Source organism: Eptatretus burgeri, chromosome 10 (assembly GCF_056783735.1).
Source record: "Eptatretus burgeri isolate ZD-2024b chromosome 10, Ebu_testis_v1, whole genome shotgun sequence".
Classification (NCBI taxonomy): Eukaryota; Metazoa; Chordata; class Myxini; order Myxiniformes; family Myxinidae; genus Eptatretus; species Eptatretus burgeri.
In genome coordinates, this window is record NC_140970.1 from 60,713,847 (window position 1) to 60,732,661 (window position 18,815).

At 42.6% G+C, this 18,815-nt stretch overlaps 1 protein-coding gene across 3 annotated transcripts in view; it reads right to left on the reverse strand.

Annotated features, from left to right (window-relative positions):
- The window catches only part of LOC147018681 (LIM domain only protein 7-like), a 158,282-nt gene that overhangs the window by 39,371 nt on the left and 100,096 nt on the right, over positions 1-18,815 (reverse strand). For all 3 annotated transcript variants that reach the window (XM_085898602.1, XM_085898604.1, XM_085898603.1), the window contains exon 16: positions 1,613-1,761. In XM_085898602.1, coding sequence (XP_085754728.1) covers positions 1,613-1,761 — 149 coding nt within the window. The remainder of the gene's footprint in view (positions 1-1,612; positions 1,762-18,815) is intronic.

An 18,815-nucleotide genomic window follows, 5' to 3' on the forward strand; every position in this document is an offset into this window, starting at 1 on the left:
ACCAGTTTTCTTTTATCAATACCTGATCGTCTCTAATAAATACCTGATCCTCACATAAGCTGCAATTTCCAAATTTAGTTTCTGGAGTTCCTCAAATTATCCATGAGCCACATTCATTCATTTGCGAAGAACTTCACATAAATTATCTTTTCAAGTTAGCCCTTCATCATTAACTCATCGAATAGGTATTAACTTCGGATGATTATGAGCAAAGAAGCCATCCGAACAGACAGGTTGATTCCCCTGCTTCCATGATGTTGATGATGAATTTTATTACGACTTGTAATACGAATTTTATTACGACTTGTAATGTCGATGAGTCCAACACTTATCAGCACTAATATTTTTTTTATTTTGGCATGTCGATCTTTACAATGATTGTCACGCTCAGAATCTCTGCTTTGTTGTGTTCTCTGGCAATCTTTATATTAAAACATGTTTGGTATTTGGGAGTATGAAAAATTTGGGAGTATGTTTGATATCTGGGAGAATGAAAAAAATAAACATTTACTTCCAAAACGGTTATATTTTACTGTTATACGTTATGTGTGCTAGCTTTTACAAGAGTCTCGAAAATATAAACAAAAAAAACCTTCTTGTGCACACCCCAAGTGGTACAAACCAAGCACCAGTTTTCAACTCATTCCATCCAGTGGTTCAGGAGTGCATGGAAGTCAAACAAACACACAAACAAACCCCTACCCCCATTAACCCTCTCTAACTCTTTCCAGGTTTCCAGTTTTTCATTCCAGGTCTGCTTCTATTTTGTCCCTCAACCTTGCAGTTTGTATGTTTCCCCCTTTCTTTCTATTGATTGTTTTGTTCCGTTATGTCCTGAAGCGTGCTGTGTTCTAGCTCCTCAATGAGCCTTACACTGTATAGAAAAAAAAAGAAAAGAAGACACTTCTCCAATTATATCAGTATGATTCTCAAAAATGATGGTTGACATTTAAAAAAAAAAGAAGTGATGATCAAACAAAAGGATTTCCTTCCAACTTCTGGTTGAACCTTTGTCAGCCTCCTTCACCCTATTTAAATTTCCCATCACACAGAAAGCCAATGGTCAAAAAAAATAAAATAATAATAAAAAGGTGACGAAAACTACAAGCTTTTGTGGAAAGAAGTCTGCTGACACATTACAAGGCAACTTTGGCCGGAAGCACCTTGCAGCTGCAGCCCCATTAAACCTTCCTTGAAAGTGGAATGGAAATCAAGAATTTCGAATTGCAATTGCACAACATGCAAGATAAGCACTTAACTGAGAAGAAACGAGTTTGAAAACATTCATTTGTACCAGCTTGCATCCTCAAGATGGGAATTTCCAAAACCGTTATTAAATAATTCATAAATCATTGGCAACAGTATGGAACAAGCATCAAAACGTGCAATCGAATTAGAAGGTCGGAAGATAAAATGAAGAATTACATGTTCAAGCAAACCTTGCTTTTGTTCGACATTTTTTTTCGTTTAAAATAAACGAAAATGTGTATGAGTGTTGAGATTTCTGAAAGCATAATTACACAATAAAAATAAACCAAGGATTTAAAAATAATTCAGAAGAATATCAACACACATATATCAAAGTGAAGAAACAAATTGGATAAGCACTCACTTTTCTTCGAGGATCTCACGGTAGGTTTTTGTTCCAAGCAAGCGGGTTCCCACTGAGGCATGGGCTTGCTCTGCCATTTCCCGCTCTTCTTTGCGCTTCCAAAGCTCACGCGACGCTCTCTGTCGACGACTCTTCCAACGAGCAAAATCCTAAATCCCCCGAAAAAATTCACAGACCATTCCTGATCAAATCAGTGTTTGCTTTTCTGTCGCTATTAAAATGCTTCGCTGCGACGATTTCAATTCAATTTCTTCAAATAACATACCAACAGCATAACACGACTATGATTCAAAGCATTTTAATCAAAGTTCATTTGAATTGTTTTTTTTTGTAAAACCCACTAAATTATTTAACTAATGGCACTCTTAACGGCATTGCATGACAATAATCAACAAACTCTCACCAATTTAAATTGCCTCTGTACCTTAATTGCCAATGACTAAAATAAGGATGACAATGAAATAAATAAAAATTTACTCATTGTTGGCGACCAAGAAAATAAATAATTGCCAAACGACTAAAATAATGATTAACAACGAGAAAAAGACATAAGATGTCAGAGTCCCAATTGTTTTAGTAATTTTGCTGAACAGAGATAAAAGGCTCACCCATATTTATGTACAGTATAACTAAATGGCCGCCAGTCTACCAGTCGACCATCTTTGATCATATCGGAAAATAAAGTTAGGTGCAAGTGCATACCATTGTGTACTGTGCTTGTGCCAAGTTTGAACACAATCGGTCCATGCATGTCTGAGAAATGGTTGGGGACATATTTAAGTAACAAAATGGCTGCCAGTCGGCCATCTTGGAGCTGATATCGAAAAAAAAATGCCTTGTAAATGTGAGCCATCATTCCTTATCTGTGTGCTAAGAATGAACAAGATCAGTAAATGCATGTCCGTGAAATGGTCGAGGACGTGTTCAACATCGGGTTATTTTTCCAACTAAAATGGCTGCCAGTCGGCCGTCTTTGATTGCATCGTGAAATACAATGATGTTCTTATGTATACCATCGTGTGTTGTCTTTGTGCCAAGTACAAATAAAATTGGTCCATATATGTCCGAGATATGGTTGTGGACACACACACACGAGATCAAAACTCGAGATCAAATCCATAAGCCCCCGTTTTGGACAAAGTCCAATGGGGGCTAATAATAGTAATAACAATTCCTTTCATGCCATCAGTCGCATAAGTCTGCTAAAGCAGTTTCATTGGATAGGGGGGAATTATCCAGGATGGGTCATCACTCGGACGCAGGATACTCGAATGGCTCATTTAACCCCAGACCTCATGGTACTCATTTTGCTGACCTCAGAAGGATGAAAGGCAGACTTCAGAAGACAAGGGCTTAAACTCAGGAACTTAAAATCTTAAGCTACTTTCTCAACAACCGTCTCAAAGAGGTTCAGTCACTCAAATTCTTGGGTCTCACTCTTACTTAGCCTTGATCTCGTTTGGGCAAGCCACATTTCAAAGTTGGCCTCCAAACCTCCATCATGCAAAGTCCTTCTTTGACACACCTGAGCTTCTATCCACACACAAAGCTTTCATCTGCAGCTTGATGAAGTACTGCTCTCCCCTTTGGACTGACTCCTCTGCCTCACATCTTGCTCAGCTTTACACTGTGGAAATCAAGGTTTTCAAGATCATTGGAATCTTGTGGGATGAAGCTGAGTCTATGTGCCAATCACTTTGCCATCACTGACAGATCTGTGGTGTCTACGTCTTCTTTTCCTCATTTGTGGTCTTGCACCCTCTGTACTCTGTCCCCCCCGCCCCCGCCCCAGGTATCTGCAGGATGCATGCGGACCACCAGAAAGCCCTCTTCGTGAAACTGCCTAAATTCAGAACCACTGCTAACCTCCACTCATTTATTCCTCTCTTTTCCTGCCGATGGAACCGCCTTCCACACTCTCTTCAATCTCATTCTTCCCTTCGGATCTTCAAGACAGCTGTTCACCAGAATATCAGTTCACCCCCCCATCCAAAGCCATGATCTTTTCTACATCCGTTAAAACACCCCCACCTCTCACAAGATTTTGCTTATGTAAACATCTTGACCACCCCTTGCATTCTCCCCTATCCCTCATCGTTACTTGCATCCCTTGTTTGTCTCCATCTTCCTTCTACTTCCACCATGTTGGCGTTTCCCTTTTCTCCTGCTGTTCCCTTTGTTATTTTGTGTTCCATTCTGTTCTGTGGCTAAATCTTCCACAGGCATAGACCATATATATATATATATATATATATATATATATATATATATATATATATATATATATATATATATATATATATATATATATATATATATATATATATATATATATATATACATATATATATATATACATATATCCAACTTAACCGCTAGGCCACTACCAGGCTTAAAAATAAGAATTCCCAATTAAAAAATTAAATTTTAACCCATTCTTAATAACCAAACAAAATGGTTATCAAACTTTGTTTAGCCATCATATATGAAGAGCCTACAGTCATTCTGTTCGATGAGGCTTGAGAAAATATTGTCGCGAGTCTGGCGCTTAAGTTAACTCCCCCGACTCAATTGTGGTGGACGGGTGGTTAACATGGACCAAGCCCAGATTACCGAGCGGTTTTCCTTTGGAGGCGGACACATGATCCTCAGAGATTATGGCGTGCGTGGGAGGGGCATTCGGCACTGGCGGAGCGCTGGAACAGATGGATGCACAACACAAGGGGTTTATACTTGAACCCCACGATAAATCCACGGACACAGCAACTTAAAATAAACGCAGGGATTTAATGATAATATAAATATTTACAAGGGTCATTCAAAATGTAATAATAATAACGTGAAGTAAATTAAACCGAAAGTCGAGGCGCCTCTACACACAGACTTAAATACAGACAAGAGGGAAACGAAATAAAAGAAAAACAAATCCTCCCATTATTCTGGCACTTAGCTTGGTCTAGAGATGGTCTTTATGGAACTTTAGAATCGAGGCGCTTCATCCTGCTTGGGTAGATGCTCCCAAAATTGCACCGAGCTGCTCTCTCGCAGTGAGAAACGTACATGAGGCAATTTGTGAGGCGACATTCATGACCACGGCTCACCAACCGCCGTGCGGCTTCTTCATTGATCGTGCTTGCCGATGTTGCAGCACTCTGCAGAATGGCGCCACTCCCTTGGGTGATATACACGAGGCTTCGAGGTCCGTCTCTCACGACCCAACCAAGAGTCAATGACCAGCATCTTGCTCCACCACGCGAGCCAATTCACTTCAGCACAAATATGAGAATTGTGCCGTCTTTCTCATGCATTAAAGGAAAGCCATCCATAATGCCCTGCTCTTACAGGCCATCTCCTAGTTACGTTCTCTCTCGACCACGTATGTCCCTTCCACCAAACTCTTGCATTCGCTCCCGATCTCTCTTTGACATCCCACCTAACAATCATCCACTCCCGGGCGTGGCTTGTTGGCACGAAACCCGGGAAGGCAGTTGTTATAAAAACCGGTTGTTGTCGTTGTGGTTGTTATAAAAAAAAAAAAGCAACTCCTTCATGGCTGGCTTGTTGATGCAAAAACGTAGGAGAAAGTCACAGAAGGCACTCACATACTGGGAGAAATTGGTCTCAATCTCTATCTAATTAACACAGCACCCCCCCCCCCCGCCGTGTGGTGACAACATATAAGCTCACAGTCTCCCTACTTAATTTACATCAAGATGTCTCCTACACGTCCACGGACCAAACAACTCTATTCAATCCTAACTGTTCCATGAAATTCCTCCATCTTCCCCCACAACCACAACAATATTGTCCAAAGACCCAGGAGCAACAATGCCATGAAATTCCTCCATCTTCCCCCACAACCACAACAATATTGTCCAAAGACCCAGGAGCAACAATGCCATGAAATATGCAAATTTTGACCATTCATCAGGTGAACATTTTATTATAAACTAACAAAGGTACCTGGCGTTGCCGGGCAACGCCAGGTGCCTCCTTCCACCCCTGCCTCCTTCCGCCCCACTCCATCCCTACCCTCCTGACTCCCACCCCACCTCCTCCCATTCTCCCACAAAGTAACTTTCACAGGGTCTATATTTGGATAAGTTAGCTAAGGTGGTAACCTCTACAAACTCTTCTTTAACCCTTGAGAGTTATGTCGTAAGATGAGAAGTAAAATTACGTTTAAATGGATGTACATGTTGTGTTTGTACTATTTTTGGTTTTTGAATAATTAGCGATTAGCGCATTTGAGAGGTCATGTGACTTCGCCAAACTTACCAATCATTGTATCGTCTTAATTAAATTATTTTTTTCACATCCGATACCATATTTGTGCCACTGACAGTGAATAAAGCATTTGTAACCACATTTGGGGAAAAATAAATCATTAAAATAAAACCCGCTTTCGATTCCTCCGAACCTTTAACTTGCCTCGTCCCCTCTAAATTGCCACATGTCGTGTCAAAATGTGCCCCCCCGAGGGACTATAATTTATCGATATGGCCGAAAAAAAAAGTCATGGTATCGATGTTTATCCTCATCGCCATTGCAATGTATCTGGGGTGTGTCCAGTTACCAAGTTTCTTGTGGAGCGCTCACCAAGTGGCTTAAGCACTCAAGCAAGCACTCCATTCAAAACCGTTGATAAGGAACGGTTGGTTTGGCAAGCACGATCTAGCTGCTTGGTAAGTGAACACACTCCTGGACATCTCGACAGCATAAAGTACCGTGTACAAAATGCTAACAAAAGGAGAGAATCATGACTATTTCCATTTTAATGAAAATATACCTTGTTCAGTTTTCAACGCGTTGTTTTTGTTTATAAAATGTACATAAACTCAGAGGTGATGTCGAGTGTACGAAAGTGGACGTGTACATTTCATATAACTTTAAAATGGACGTGTGCATTTCAAATTGTACGTGCACGATCTTCCTTAAAAGTGTACGTGAACATAATAAATAACTTCCGAAAGAATAAGTTAAAAAAATTATTTTAAAAAACACCTCGGAATTTCTCAGGTCTCCCGAATCATTAATTACAGAAAAGTATTTTCTTGTGTAAATATGGAGCAGGAGGGATCACAACCTTGCTTGCATAAATTTGCTTAGTTATAAGAATCGCTAATTGATTAAAATTTTCAGATTTCACTCCTTATTTTCGACACTCGTTCAGTCGACGAGTTCCGATCCATTTTCATGATGAGCACCCTGTTAAATATCTTCAAAAGGAGTGTTTAAATTAACTCAAATACCTCATTTTCATTCATGCATTCCCTTTGAGTTCCTTGAGTATGCATTCAAAGTTTTGGCCCGCCAGATTTCATGGTTTTGGCATAATGGCGGACACGGACACAGATACCGACTGACCGACCGACTCACACACTGACATCTTATATATTATTTCCGAGTTTGTGGTTTCGTATCGCGCTATCTTCGACTTTGTTCTGCGCTCGAGTAACGTGATATTCGGCTTACATTATCTCAAAGACCATATGAGGTGCATGGTTCAAAAAAAGTAAATAAAATGGTTCTGAAACAGTGAAATCGTATTCCACTTACTGCATTAAAGTAAAATTACTCTGCATACTCTGCATCAGTTCCTTTCTCAAACACACCCACCCCAACATGTCGCGCAGAGCGTGGGTTATGCTAGCTATTATTATAGATGGTAATGGTGGGGCACTGTATTAACATCATCGCTTTTGACACAATTAGATTAGTTTGCCTGCATGACTTTCCATAAGTAACGATGAGATAAAAGCTACATTTTTATCGAAGCACTTCTGCATATTCAGGTGAAGACACCACACTGGAAGTGAAAATGCAGATGCATAAAGGCACCCACACACGCTTTATGCCCAGAAGGGTGTAAACTGTGACAAAGATGGAATTGTAGAGAAAGAACAGCTGACTGTACATACAGATCAGAACAGGTGTGAGCTTTGTTTTATATTTTTTTTAGAGTTTGAACTATAAAACACACAGCCAAGATACTAAATTATGCACGACATCACGTGGAAACACCCAAGAAAAGGAACATGCAATGGTTCATGTCACAGGATCCACATTGCCAAATCAATCAAACTCTCTGTTCCTTTTCAATCTTCCTGCCTCGAGACATTTTTGCCTGGAATCCTGGCCCTATTTATTTATCAAATGTGCCAACACTATTTTGCCTCCTGACAACATGTGAACGATCACCTCATTCTCCATTCCTGGCTCAGAACATTCTGCGAGGGATTATTTTTTGCATCAACTCGATCTTGGGATAGGTAAGTGGCTTGAACAAATGTTTTTTGTTTTTTTTTAGTTTCATTTGCAGATTCTACAATAATTATGACAAACCACAATGAAGGGTGTGAACATCAAAAAACGTATGCCATGCACATCACAGATGTCAAATATCTGGCCTTCTTCAATCCCTATTTTGGCAATTTCAAAACCTCTCACGAAATTATTCTTGGAAAGAGGTTATGACCCTGTTAAGGTGAAAAACAAACAATAAAAAAGTATCCCTTCTCAGTTTTTCAACATTTCAACCTTCCAATTGTGTACAATTCTGCTTTTCAGTATTAAAAAAACAGATCATGGTCTTGGATGGGGGTGAACAGCTAACTTGAAGACTTGGAGGAAGGAATGAGATTGAAGAGAATGTGAGGAAGTTGGTTCCATAGACAGGAAAAAAAAATGAAGGAATGAATGAGTGGAGGTGAGCAGCGAGTCTGCATTTTGAGAGTTTCACCAAAGGGGATTGATGGTGCCATGCCTTATTGTTTAGCATTCACACCATGCCATTCTTTTTATTATATACAAATTCAAGCTCTCCGTTTCCTCCCACTGGCATCCTCTGTAGAGTGATCCGTAACACCGAACAATGACTTGGCATCCTCCATGAGGGAGGCATCATCCAGGAGCTAAGAAACTTCAACTAGAGATTTCATAGAAAACGATACCCCGCAGTGTTCAAGATTTTACAGGAGGGCCTTGCCGTCAGCAGTAGAGCTGTCCTTATTTTATTTTTTTTCGGAAATTTCAAGGGGCTAACCTGAATTTAGGTCGATATTTATGAGAAAAAAAAAATGAACCCGAAAAAAAATATTTTAGGGGTTGCTACCGTCCATCGAAATTTGAAAAAAAAAGAAATTCATTTTGTATTTTTCTTTTTTAAAATTCTATTCTAATGGATCTTTGTCAGTTGGTGTCTGTGACTTCTGAGCAGCGTTGCAGTGATCATATCAACAACGTAATGTTTTTGAAACTTGTATTTCAAATAAAGACACAAAGTCAAATAAGGAAGTTCACCATTACATACAATATCCAACTCCGATTCCCACGTTGAGTTTAAATCAACCTGATTATAATCGGCTCCATGCATGAACAACCACTCTGGACATCAACACCTCGTTCACTCGATCAAAGTTAAATCGAGCACTGGAACGATGGATATATGTCTTGTCACATGTCACCCGTCTCCCTACACCCCTCTCTCGTGGGTTTATATCGTATCACAGAACGATCTCGTACCTTGCAGTAACTGAGATTCTCGTCGATCCTGGAAGTTTCATTTTAAAACATTCCAGCACCTTCATGAATCTCACCAGGCAGTTTACAGTGCAATACTGCCATCGAAAGTCAAAATTAGCTCATCACATCAAGCGGTTTATATTACAATTTATGGATCCATGTTAAACGGAACTTATAACATGCAATCGTCAATTTTAATCGTTCATTTGCAGGCATTTACTAATCCTTACTCACAAATACCACAACACCTACCTTTTAACTGACACAGCCGGATCGAACTGCATCTGGCACATTGTGGCTACAAAAGTCCAGACATAGCTCAGAATGAGAGACACGTCTGGGAATCTGTGGGAATGAGCTGGTAGTTGGAGAACGGGCAGGAGTCTGTAGCACAAGTGCATGACTGGTGGAATTGCGAGAGTGAGATGGTGGACAATCTCGAAGCAAGCGAGATCCTATGCCAGGCAGACCAGCAGAGAGTTCCTGGACACATCGGCTATACACACTGACTCACGCTATCTTTTTCTTGCTATCCATGTTGTACTTCGTTCCCTTCGGATGCACGAGCATCAAAGCGAAGCAACAAAAATACTCTTTTCAGAGCTTATTGACTGTTGCACCTAACGCCATTTCCTCTGACGCCACAAGCATCCACCCTCTGTATCTCTCAGGACACGTCGCATTACACCATCTTCTTCTTCATCTTCTTTCTCCACCCCATTTTCTTTGGACCAATGTAAGCCTGCCGGCTTATGTGCAGTGAGTGAGAGGCTGACAACACGCTTTGTATCTCTCTTTCTGTCCCTCTTCTTTCTCTCATTTCCCGGTATGGTTGTGGTGCCCGTCTGTAGTTTGCGACAAGTGACTGCTTAAGAGTGGGCTTATATGCTTGGGGCAAGGATTTCTCTGTCATGACACTGCCTTGTACAAACGTGCCTTTTTGTTAATCAATCCAAACCCTTTTCCAAACTGTTCGGATGACAGCTCCATTGGCTAGACGTAGGTGTGTGTAAAACAGGGAATTTGTCCCCACCATTTCGACATTGGTAGCCATTAGCCAGTGTGTCCCCCTACAGTAATGCTTGGCTGTATTTATGAAGGTGGCACACCAGGTAGCACAGTCCGTATCTGGGGTGATAAATTTGCCGGGAAGGTAAAACGGGATTGGATGCTGGACCCTACCTAAATTTAGCATTTCAGATGACATCTGTGATTGCTTAGCAACCCATTGTGCCACAGAATTATCTGCGGTTCATTGGTTTCAGGATCGTCAGCCGGACAGTGGATTTGAGAATTCTCCTCATGATCCCTACCGGAGGCAAATCCATAACAATACCATCCAGCCGAGCACAATAATGAATCTAATTTACTATCCAAGAAGCTGATGTGAGATTATTAATCTGTATAATGAATGTTGAAGTCTCCTCTTTTCCTCACATGACTTTCCAAAGCAGACATTAGAGTGAATAGATGGGACAACGTCATGCACCTCCACTTGTACAGAGGAGTGCGAGATGATAACAAACCCTTTCCACAACTCGAACATTTCCCTTTCATGCTGGCTTGGAAAAACTCCCCCAAGTTCGTCCTGGAAAATATGTAAAGTTTTCCACATGATCAGATTTTAAAATAATCCTCTCCTCTTTGCAATGACTTTGGTTCATCGGAAATGTATGAGGTCCGTCTAAAAAGTAACGGGACTGACTTCACAGAAATTTTATTCCAAAAAAATATATTGAAATCACAGCTTGTCCCCTTCAAAATAGTTTCCCTCCAGTCTCACACACTTGTCCATCCTCTTCTTCCACGCTACGATGCACTCCCGGAAGGCTTCTTCTGGAATCCTCTGGAGCTCCGTCGTCACGGCCCTTTTGATGGCCTCCACATCAGGAAATCGGGTCCCCTTGATCACCCCCTTGAGCTTGGAGAATAGGAAAAAAAATCACAAGGGGCCAAGTCTGGCGAATACGGGGGTTGTTCCAGAGTTGACACATTCCTCTCTGCCAGAAACTGTCAGATGCTCAAGGCACTGTGAGCAGGGGTGTTGTCATGGTGGAAGACTCAGGCATTGTTCTCCTGCAGATCCCTCCTCTTGTCCCAGGCTGATCTCATGAGGCACCGGAGGATCTCCTTGCACACGTATTGATTCACTGTTTGACCCTATGGTAGAAACTCGAAGTGGACGATGCCCTTGATGTCAAAAAACGTGATGAGCATCACCTTGACCTTCGACTTCGACATCCTTGCTTTCTTTGGTCTTGGTGATGCCGGACTTTTCCACTGACGACTCTGCCGTTTGGTCTCGGGATCATATTCGAATATCCACGATTCATTGCCAGTAATGACTCTCCCGAGCAGGTCTAGATCATCCTCGAGGTGCTCGATAATGTCTTGACAGACAGTGAATCTTTGCTGTTTCTGGTCCTTGGACAACAGCTTGGGGACCATCTTTGCACACACCTTGCGCATTTCGAGTTTTTCAGTGATGTTGCTCCAGACAGTGTCCTTGTTGATGGAAAGTTCTTCAGAAATCATCCGCACCGTGAGTCGACGATCTGCGCGCACCATCTGCTTCAAACGCTTGATGTTGTCCGCTGTTCTGCTTGTTGAAGGTCTTCCAGACCGTGGATCGTCTTCAACCTCCTCCCGTCCCTCTTTGAACCGCTTGTGCCATTCAAATGCACGTGCACGTGACATCGTTTCTTCCCCGTAGACTTTCTGCATAGTGGGGGATCTTAGTGCAGAAGTGTGCACATCTGGATAAAAGCGTGAATTTTGGCAGACAAGTAGTTTAGACCTTGACAATCAAAAAAAATTGATGGAAGCACTTTGACACACCCCTTTTATGGCCACCATCTTGGATTTCAAGAGGGCCGCCATCGAAAACCTCTTTTATTCTATATCTCCGAAACGAAACCAGCTGGAGAGTTCATTTCAGTGGCTACACCCACATTTATGGGGTCGAGGAATAATATGGACCAACTCTGAAAGGGCTAGGAGGAATACTTGGTGCATGTACCTTGTCCGTTTGAGATGGTGGTCCGGTTGTGACGAAAATGACTCTGCGCGTCCAGCGGTGAGAATGCCTGCCTTGCAGGCCATAGTTGCCATACCAGAACCTTCAGTCATTTTGCCTTCCATCACTTCAATAACAAACTCAATATGCAGGGCACCAAGCATCAGTACGAACTTGTCCTCACTCAAGTGTGTGTCTGACCATTTGCATTGGATTAGTTTTCCAATAGCGTAGATTGGCTGATCCATCCCTAGAACAGGTGTTTGCACTGGATTGAGAAACTGGATTGCATCCCTTGTAAGGCACATTGTGTGCTTGACAATTGAAACGGATGCTGCCTTATCTGGAAACATAGGTAGCACACCAGTTATCGCCCTGGGCTTCACGGTATCTTCATGCATACGACTAGAACTGAAGCCTGCCCATGTTACCTTGTCATTATCATCAAGCTCACTTCCTTTGTTGAGAATGACATCAGATGCATGATTAATCCACGTTTTGTCTTTTGCTTTAGCCGATTCAATACTGTCTCTCCCTGGTCTGACTGGCTTGTTGGTCTTTTTGAGAATAACATCATTGTTAGCATCAAGCTCTGCAGGTGGCACAATAGTGTAGAAGTCTGGCAATCGGGATCTCTGAGACTTGTCCACTTTGCTTATGTCCAGAGGTTCCATGACAACACCTGGGTTTTCATTTGAAACATGATTGGTCAACGTAATCAGAGTGCCATGGAACTCAACTTTTGACAAGTTGGATTGCTTGTGCTGATCAATATTGTCAATATCCCCAGTTGTGAACACATTCTGTCTCATGTCACTTGGAATCACTACTCCATTAGTCCTGATATGTTCACTTACTGCAGCAGCAAGACATTTGCTGACCTGCTGCTCTCTAATGTAGGTGATGGCGAGGCTGAGCTTCTCAAATACGTTAATCAGATGCTTAAATTTGCCCTCGACGTGAAGTTTCAATCCAACGTACAGGGGGAAGGGCGTTTCACGTTCCTTGCTATGTCGCATCATCTGTGCCCCAGCTCGTGTTCACTTTGCAGTATTGAACATCATCAGCTGAGACAGAGTACATGCAACACGTGATCTTTGCTGATTAAGATCTGGTTCATTGTTGTTGACATCAGTCTGACTAGTACCAGTAGGACCTTGAAGCACCACATTCATGAAAGCCAATAAAGATTCTGGGATTGGTGACCTCAAACAGTCAGGATAGAAGTGTCCATCGAATGGCTTCTGTTCAAACAAAATCTGCTTGCGCAAGAACAAGGCAGTTTGAACAATCATGCGAGCTTCATTGTCGCCCACTTCGTTTTGACTTTTCAGTTCAGTCTCAATAGCCGTCCCAGCAGTTTCCTTTGAACACAACATAGACGCACGACCCCTTCCTTGACTGGCTTCAATTATTTCAGGCTCAATTTTCAATAGCTTCTCTTTGAACCTAGTGGAGTGAATGCTTTTGGGGTAAACAATTCTGCCAAGGTCCTTCATTTTAGTGGTGTATAGGACTTTCAGTTCGTTCAAAGGGAAAACACGCTTTTATTCAAAAATATATGCCGCCAACTCTGCAACAACAAGTGGATTAAAAGAATGTTCAGATTCACACTGTGTTGCAGATTCAGCTCGCTCCACTGATCGTGCAGCATTTTCAAGTCTGACGTAACAAGTTCGGTGGTAATAGGCGTCCATTGCATGCAAATCTGAAGCTGTGGCTAGTTTGGCCAAGAGTTCTGTATTTCTGGTTTTTGTTGCCCAAGACTTGAGAGTTGAGTCGACAGCATCTGTTGAAGCTTTGTGTCGTCTCTCCCCCTCAATATTCTGTCTACACAGAATGCATTCCGGTTCAACACGACTAACAGTTGCAGTGACCATTGACCTCGTCTTTTTATGGCTCTGCACCTCAACCTGTGCCTCAGAAGTTCTTTTCAGTTTGAGTTCAGCATGCTTCACCATCGTTTGATTACACTGAACAACAAATTTCAAAAATTTTTTTTTTACTGGAGATGTGTAAAGTGATTAAGACTAATTTGGGTATGCTGATTTCAAAAATCATAACCGTTTTGCTGTATCACGTCAGGATTTTCAGGAACAGAAATATTCCCATTGCCTAGAAGTCAGGATTTCAATGAAATTTACATATGTCTTTAACATGTCTATTTCGTACAATTGTTGTTAACTTGTGTTATATTTCTTTCTTTCAGATAAAGATGAGTAGGCGTTCCTGTACCAATCATCCTGACAACTTCTGTTATGTCTGTGGTCGGTATACCAAAAAAGATCAACAGCGAAGTATATCTACAGCAGTGAAAATGAAGGCCGCCTACTTTCACTACTTCGGGTGTAAGGTGGGGGACCAAGAACAGAGCTGGGCACCACACATCTGCTGCACAAGGTGTCACACAACCTTGACTCAGTGGTTGGTGGGCAAGCGCGCGAGCATGCCATTTGCGGTGCCCATGATATGGCGTGAGCCGCAGAATCATCATGATGATTGTTATTTCTGCTGCACAAGCATCGCCGGCTTCAACAAGAAGAATAAAGGTCACATCAAGTACGCTGACTGCGTCTCTGCTCGTAAACCTGTGCCTCATGATGACGAGAACCCCGTTCCAACACCTCCAGCTGATCAGAACATAGCTGTAAGCAGTGGTGAAGAGGATGGTGATGATGAACCTTTTGAACCCGACACTCAAGAATCACACCTTCTGAACCAGGGAGACTTAAATGATCTTGTAAGAGATCTCTCGCTGTCAAAGGCGAAGGCAGAGCTGCTTGGATCAAGGCTGCAGCAGTGGAATCTACTTGAACCTAACACCAAGATATCCTTGTTCAGAGCACGTCACAGAGACATGGCTGAGTTCTTTGAGATGGAAGACACGATGACATTCTGCAGTGACATCAACGGTCTGTTGAAAGAACTTGGGTGTGATCACGATCCTGCAGACTGGCGCCTCTTCATCGACTCGGGGAAGAACAGCTTGAAGGCTGTTTTGCTCCACAATGGCAACAAGAAACCATCAGTCCCACTGGCTCACGCGTTCGGCATGACAGAGACCTATGAGACTATGCGGCAGCTGCTTGATTCCATCAAGTACAATGACTTCAACTGGCACATCTGCGGAGGCTTGAAAGTGGTGGCGCTGTTGTTAGGGCTGCAGTCAGGCTACACGAAATACATGTGCTTTCTTTGTCTCTGGGATAGCAGAGACGACAAGAATCACTGGACGAAGAAAGATTGGGAAGAGCGAAAAGAGCATGTACCTGGTTGACACAACGTGAAGCATGTCGCCCTTGTCGACCCAGCCAAGGTTTTCCTTCCACCACTCCACATAAAGCTCGGCTTGATGAAAAGTTTTGTACGGGCAATGGATCTGAATGGGCGTGGGTTTTTATACCTCAAGGAAAAGTTTGGCAACACCTTGTCGGAGGCCAAGATCAAGGCTGGTGTCTTTGTTGGACCGCAAATCTGACAGATTATGAAGGACGAAACTTTTCCGACAACTCTAAACCCCAAAGAGCTGGCAGCGTGGAGGAGCTTCAAAGCTGTGACGGACAACTTCTTGGGGAACGAGCGCGCGGACAACTATGAAGAAATAGTGCAGCAGCTGCTGGAGTCCTTCAAGAAACTTGGCTCCAGGATGTCCCTGAAAATCCATTTCCTACACCAGCACCTGAACTTCTTCCCTGACAACTTGGGAGCAGTCTCAGACGAGCACGGCGAGCGATTCCACCAAGAGATTTCACTCATGGAGACGCGTTACCAAGGGCGGCACAACCCGAACATGATGGGCGATTTCTGCTGGTTCCTGCATCGTGAAACTGACACAGAGCAGTACAAACGCAAAGCCAAATGCCTAAAGCATTTTTAATTACATTCTAGTGGAGTTTTTCTGTAATTTCTATAATTTTGAAGCATTCATGATGAAATAAATGAATAAATGAATTTTTGTAAAATTTCATTGAAATCCTGACTTCTAGGCAATGGGAATATTTCTGTTACTGAAAATCCTGACGTGATACAGCAAAACGGTTATGATTTTTGAAATCAGCGTACCCAAATTAGTCTAAATCACTTTACACATCTCCAGTAAAAAAATTTTGTTGTTCAGTGTTATAGTTCGTTCTGCAGTTTTTGTGAAACACAGCTTTGTTAGACAGCATGTTGGAGGCCTTGAGCACTTCCATACCCTTTGGCAGTACATTCGCATTTTTGAGATCATACAAGTCCTTTTCCAATGTCTCATATGAAGTATGAAATCGCTTCTGATTGGCAGGGCATCGAATGTCCTCATCAGTCTCTTGCTGACACAAGCAGCACAACTTCCAGTTCAAGGACCCTTTAGATGCAGCTGCCATTATGTACTACCTTTACTTTTCAGCAGAAAACTGTACTTTACACCATGACCAAAGCCCTGAAAAATAAAAACTGAAGACATCTTGGTTAATTCCCTGATGATGACAAAACTGAATGTGTTAGACTTCCTAATAATGTATTTATCTAAAATTCCTTGGGCTGAGAAATAGGGGTAAAGACACTGTGGTGTAGTGGGCCTGCGGGGCGGGGTATGATGTGGGGAGCGTGGTGGAGGAGTGGTTTTGGAGTGGTCACATGCTTGCACGGGATATAGGAGTGCGCGCCGCCTGAGGCGGGGTTGTAGTTGTCGTAGCCGTTGTGGCCTGTGGAGCCTGGAGGTCGTGTGGCTTGCAGAGTGCATCGAGTACGTAATAAAGTGGAGTTACGGGCAACGTACGCTCACGCTCTCGCTCGTGGCAATAAAGCAGGGTGGTGCTGTTCCCCCGCTCGTGTCTGCCTTGGAGCACCTCTGCCATGACACTACAGACACCAGATTGAATATTCAGCTTGTTTGGTTATTGAGATATTACTGATCGTACTTTGCAAATGCAGCCATTTTGAATTTTTAAGAAAGTCAATGTGACTATCAGCAGAGTTCTTTAAAATTTACATAATTATATTCTTGGATTCAATTAATATGAATGATATCAAATTTATCCCCCTAACCTGTTCGGTGATCAAGATAAGATAAGCGAATTTCTCAGGCATTGAGATGTGATTGTATTATGTAGCTAATGGCAGCCTTTTTTTAGAAATTCAATACAGCTGCCATCTGAGCTATTTAAAATTGATTTCATAACATTCCTGGACCCAACAAATATGGGTGTAGACTGCAATTTTATCTTCCTAGCTTGTTTGGTTATCAAGATATGAAAAGTTAGTCGAGAATGGTGGCCATTTTGAATTTTCGACTTATTCAAGATGGCTGTCACCTGAGCCCTTTCAGAGTTAGTCCATATGATTCCTAGACCCCATAAATGTGGGTGTAGCCATTGAAATAAACTCTCTAGCTGGTTTAGTTTCAGAGATATAGAATAAAATAGGTTTTCGATGGCAGCCATCTTGAAATCCAAGATCGCGGTCATAAAAGGGATGTGTCAAAGTGCTTCCATCAATTTTTTTGATTGTTGAGGTCTAAACTACTTGTGTGCCAAAATTCACGCTTTTATCTGGATGTGCACACTTCTGCACCAAGATCCCCCACTACAGGTACCATATACACCTGTACTAACCCATTTCATGGTCGGGTTGTCGGCGGCAAAACTGTTTCCCGAACCAGGTTTCCTGGTTGGGAGGGTGTATGATATGGACACCCAACAGGATTAAAAACAAAACCTGTCAAAGGTCGGAGGAGCTTGATGTGAGCCAACAGCCATCCATTTCTCATGCCCAACTGTGTTTGCAGACGTCCTCCTGCAGTTGCGTTCCTTTTTTTTTTTTTTTCGGAGGTTGGTGGCAGGATTTATACTCTGGCCACCGTAAAACCCTTCATTCCGCAAAATGCACAAAAAGCGCAAAGAAATCTGAAAAGCAACAGCATGGGAGGACCTCACGCGCAGCTGCCCTCCGCAGGGCAGCTCACCAGATAATGGGATTAGAGCAAAGGCTTTGGGAACTCCCACTCCTTGATTATGGGAGGAAAACCATGGGATAACCTTCCGGGGTCAGATTGCAGTAGTGTGTGTCTGGGTGGTGCTGAGGTGTCGTCCACCAAACGGCGGTCTTCTTGGGTTAACCTGAGGCGGTCCCTTTAGGTGGGTGCCTAGAATGTCCTATCCCAAAGAGAGGATGATCACCTGTCTCTGTTATCATCTGAGCTCAAGCGTTTGAACATCGGTATTGCAGCACTCTCTGAGGTTCGGAGACCGGATTGCGGTGAGATCATGGCGGATGATGAGACCTACTATTGTTCTGGTCGCTCTGATGGTTACCATGCTCAAGGAGTTGCTGTAGCTGTGTCCAATAAGCTGACTCAAATGATAAATGAGGAAACACTGGTCAAAAACGGTGTTGTAAGACGAAGGATTCGTCACTCCTTGGGTGTCATTTCCCTGGTCTCTGTTTATGCTCTGACTGAGGTGAGTGATCTCACCATGAAGGACGCATTCTATGCCACACTCAAGTGAGTTTGTGGTTGATTAGTGCCTCAAGCGAGATGCTCTTCTAGTCTCGGTGGATTTCATTGCATCGACTGTAACTGATAGGGATGGTTATGAGACATGTGTTGGTCCCCATGGGTTTGGAACTGTGAACCAGAATAGCACCAAGTTCCTTGACTTTGAAAGAAGTCGTGGACTTTGG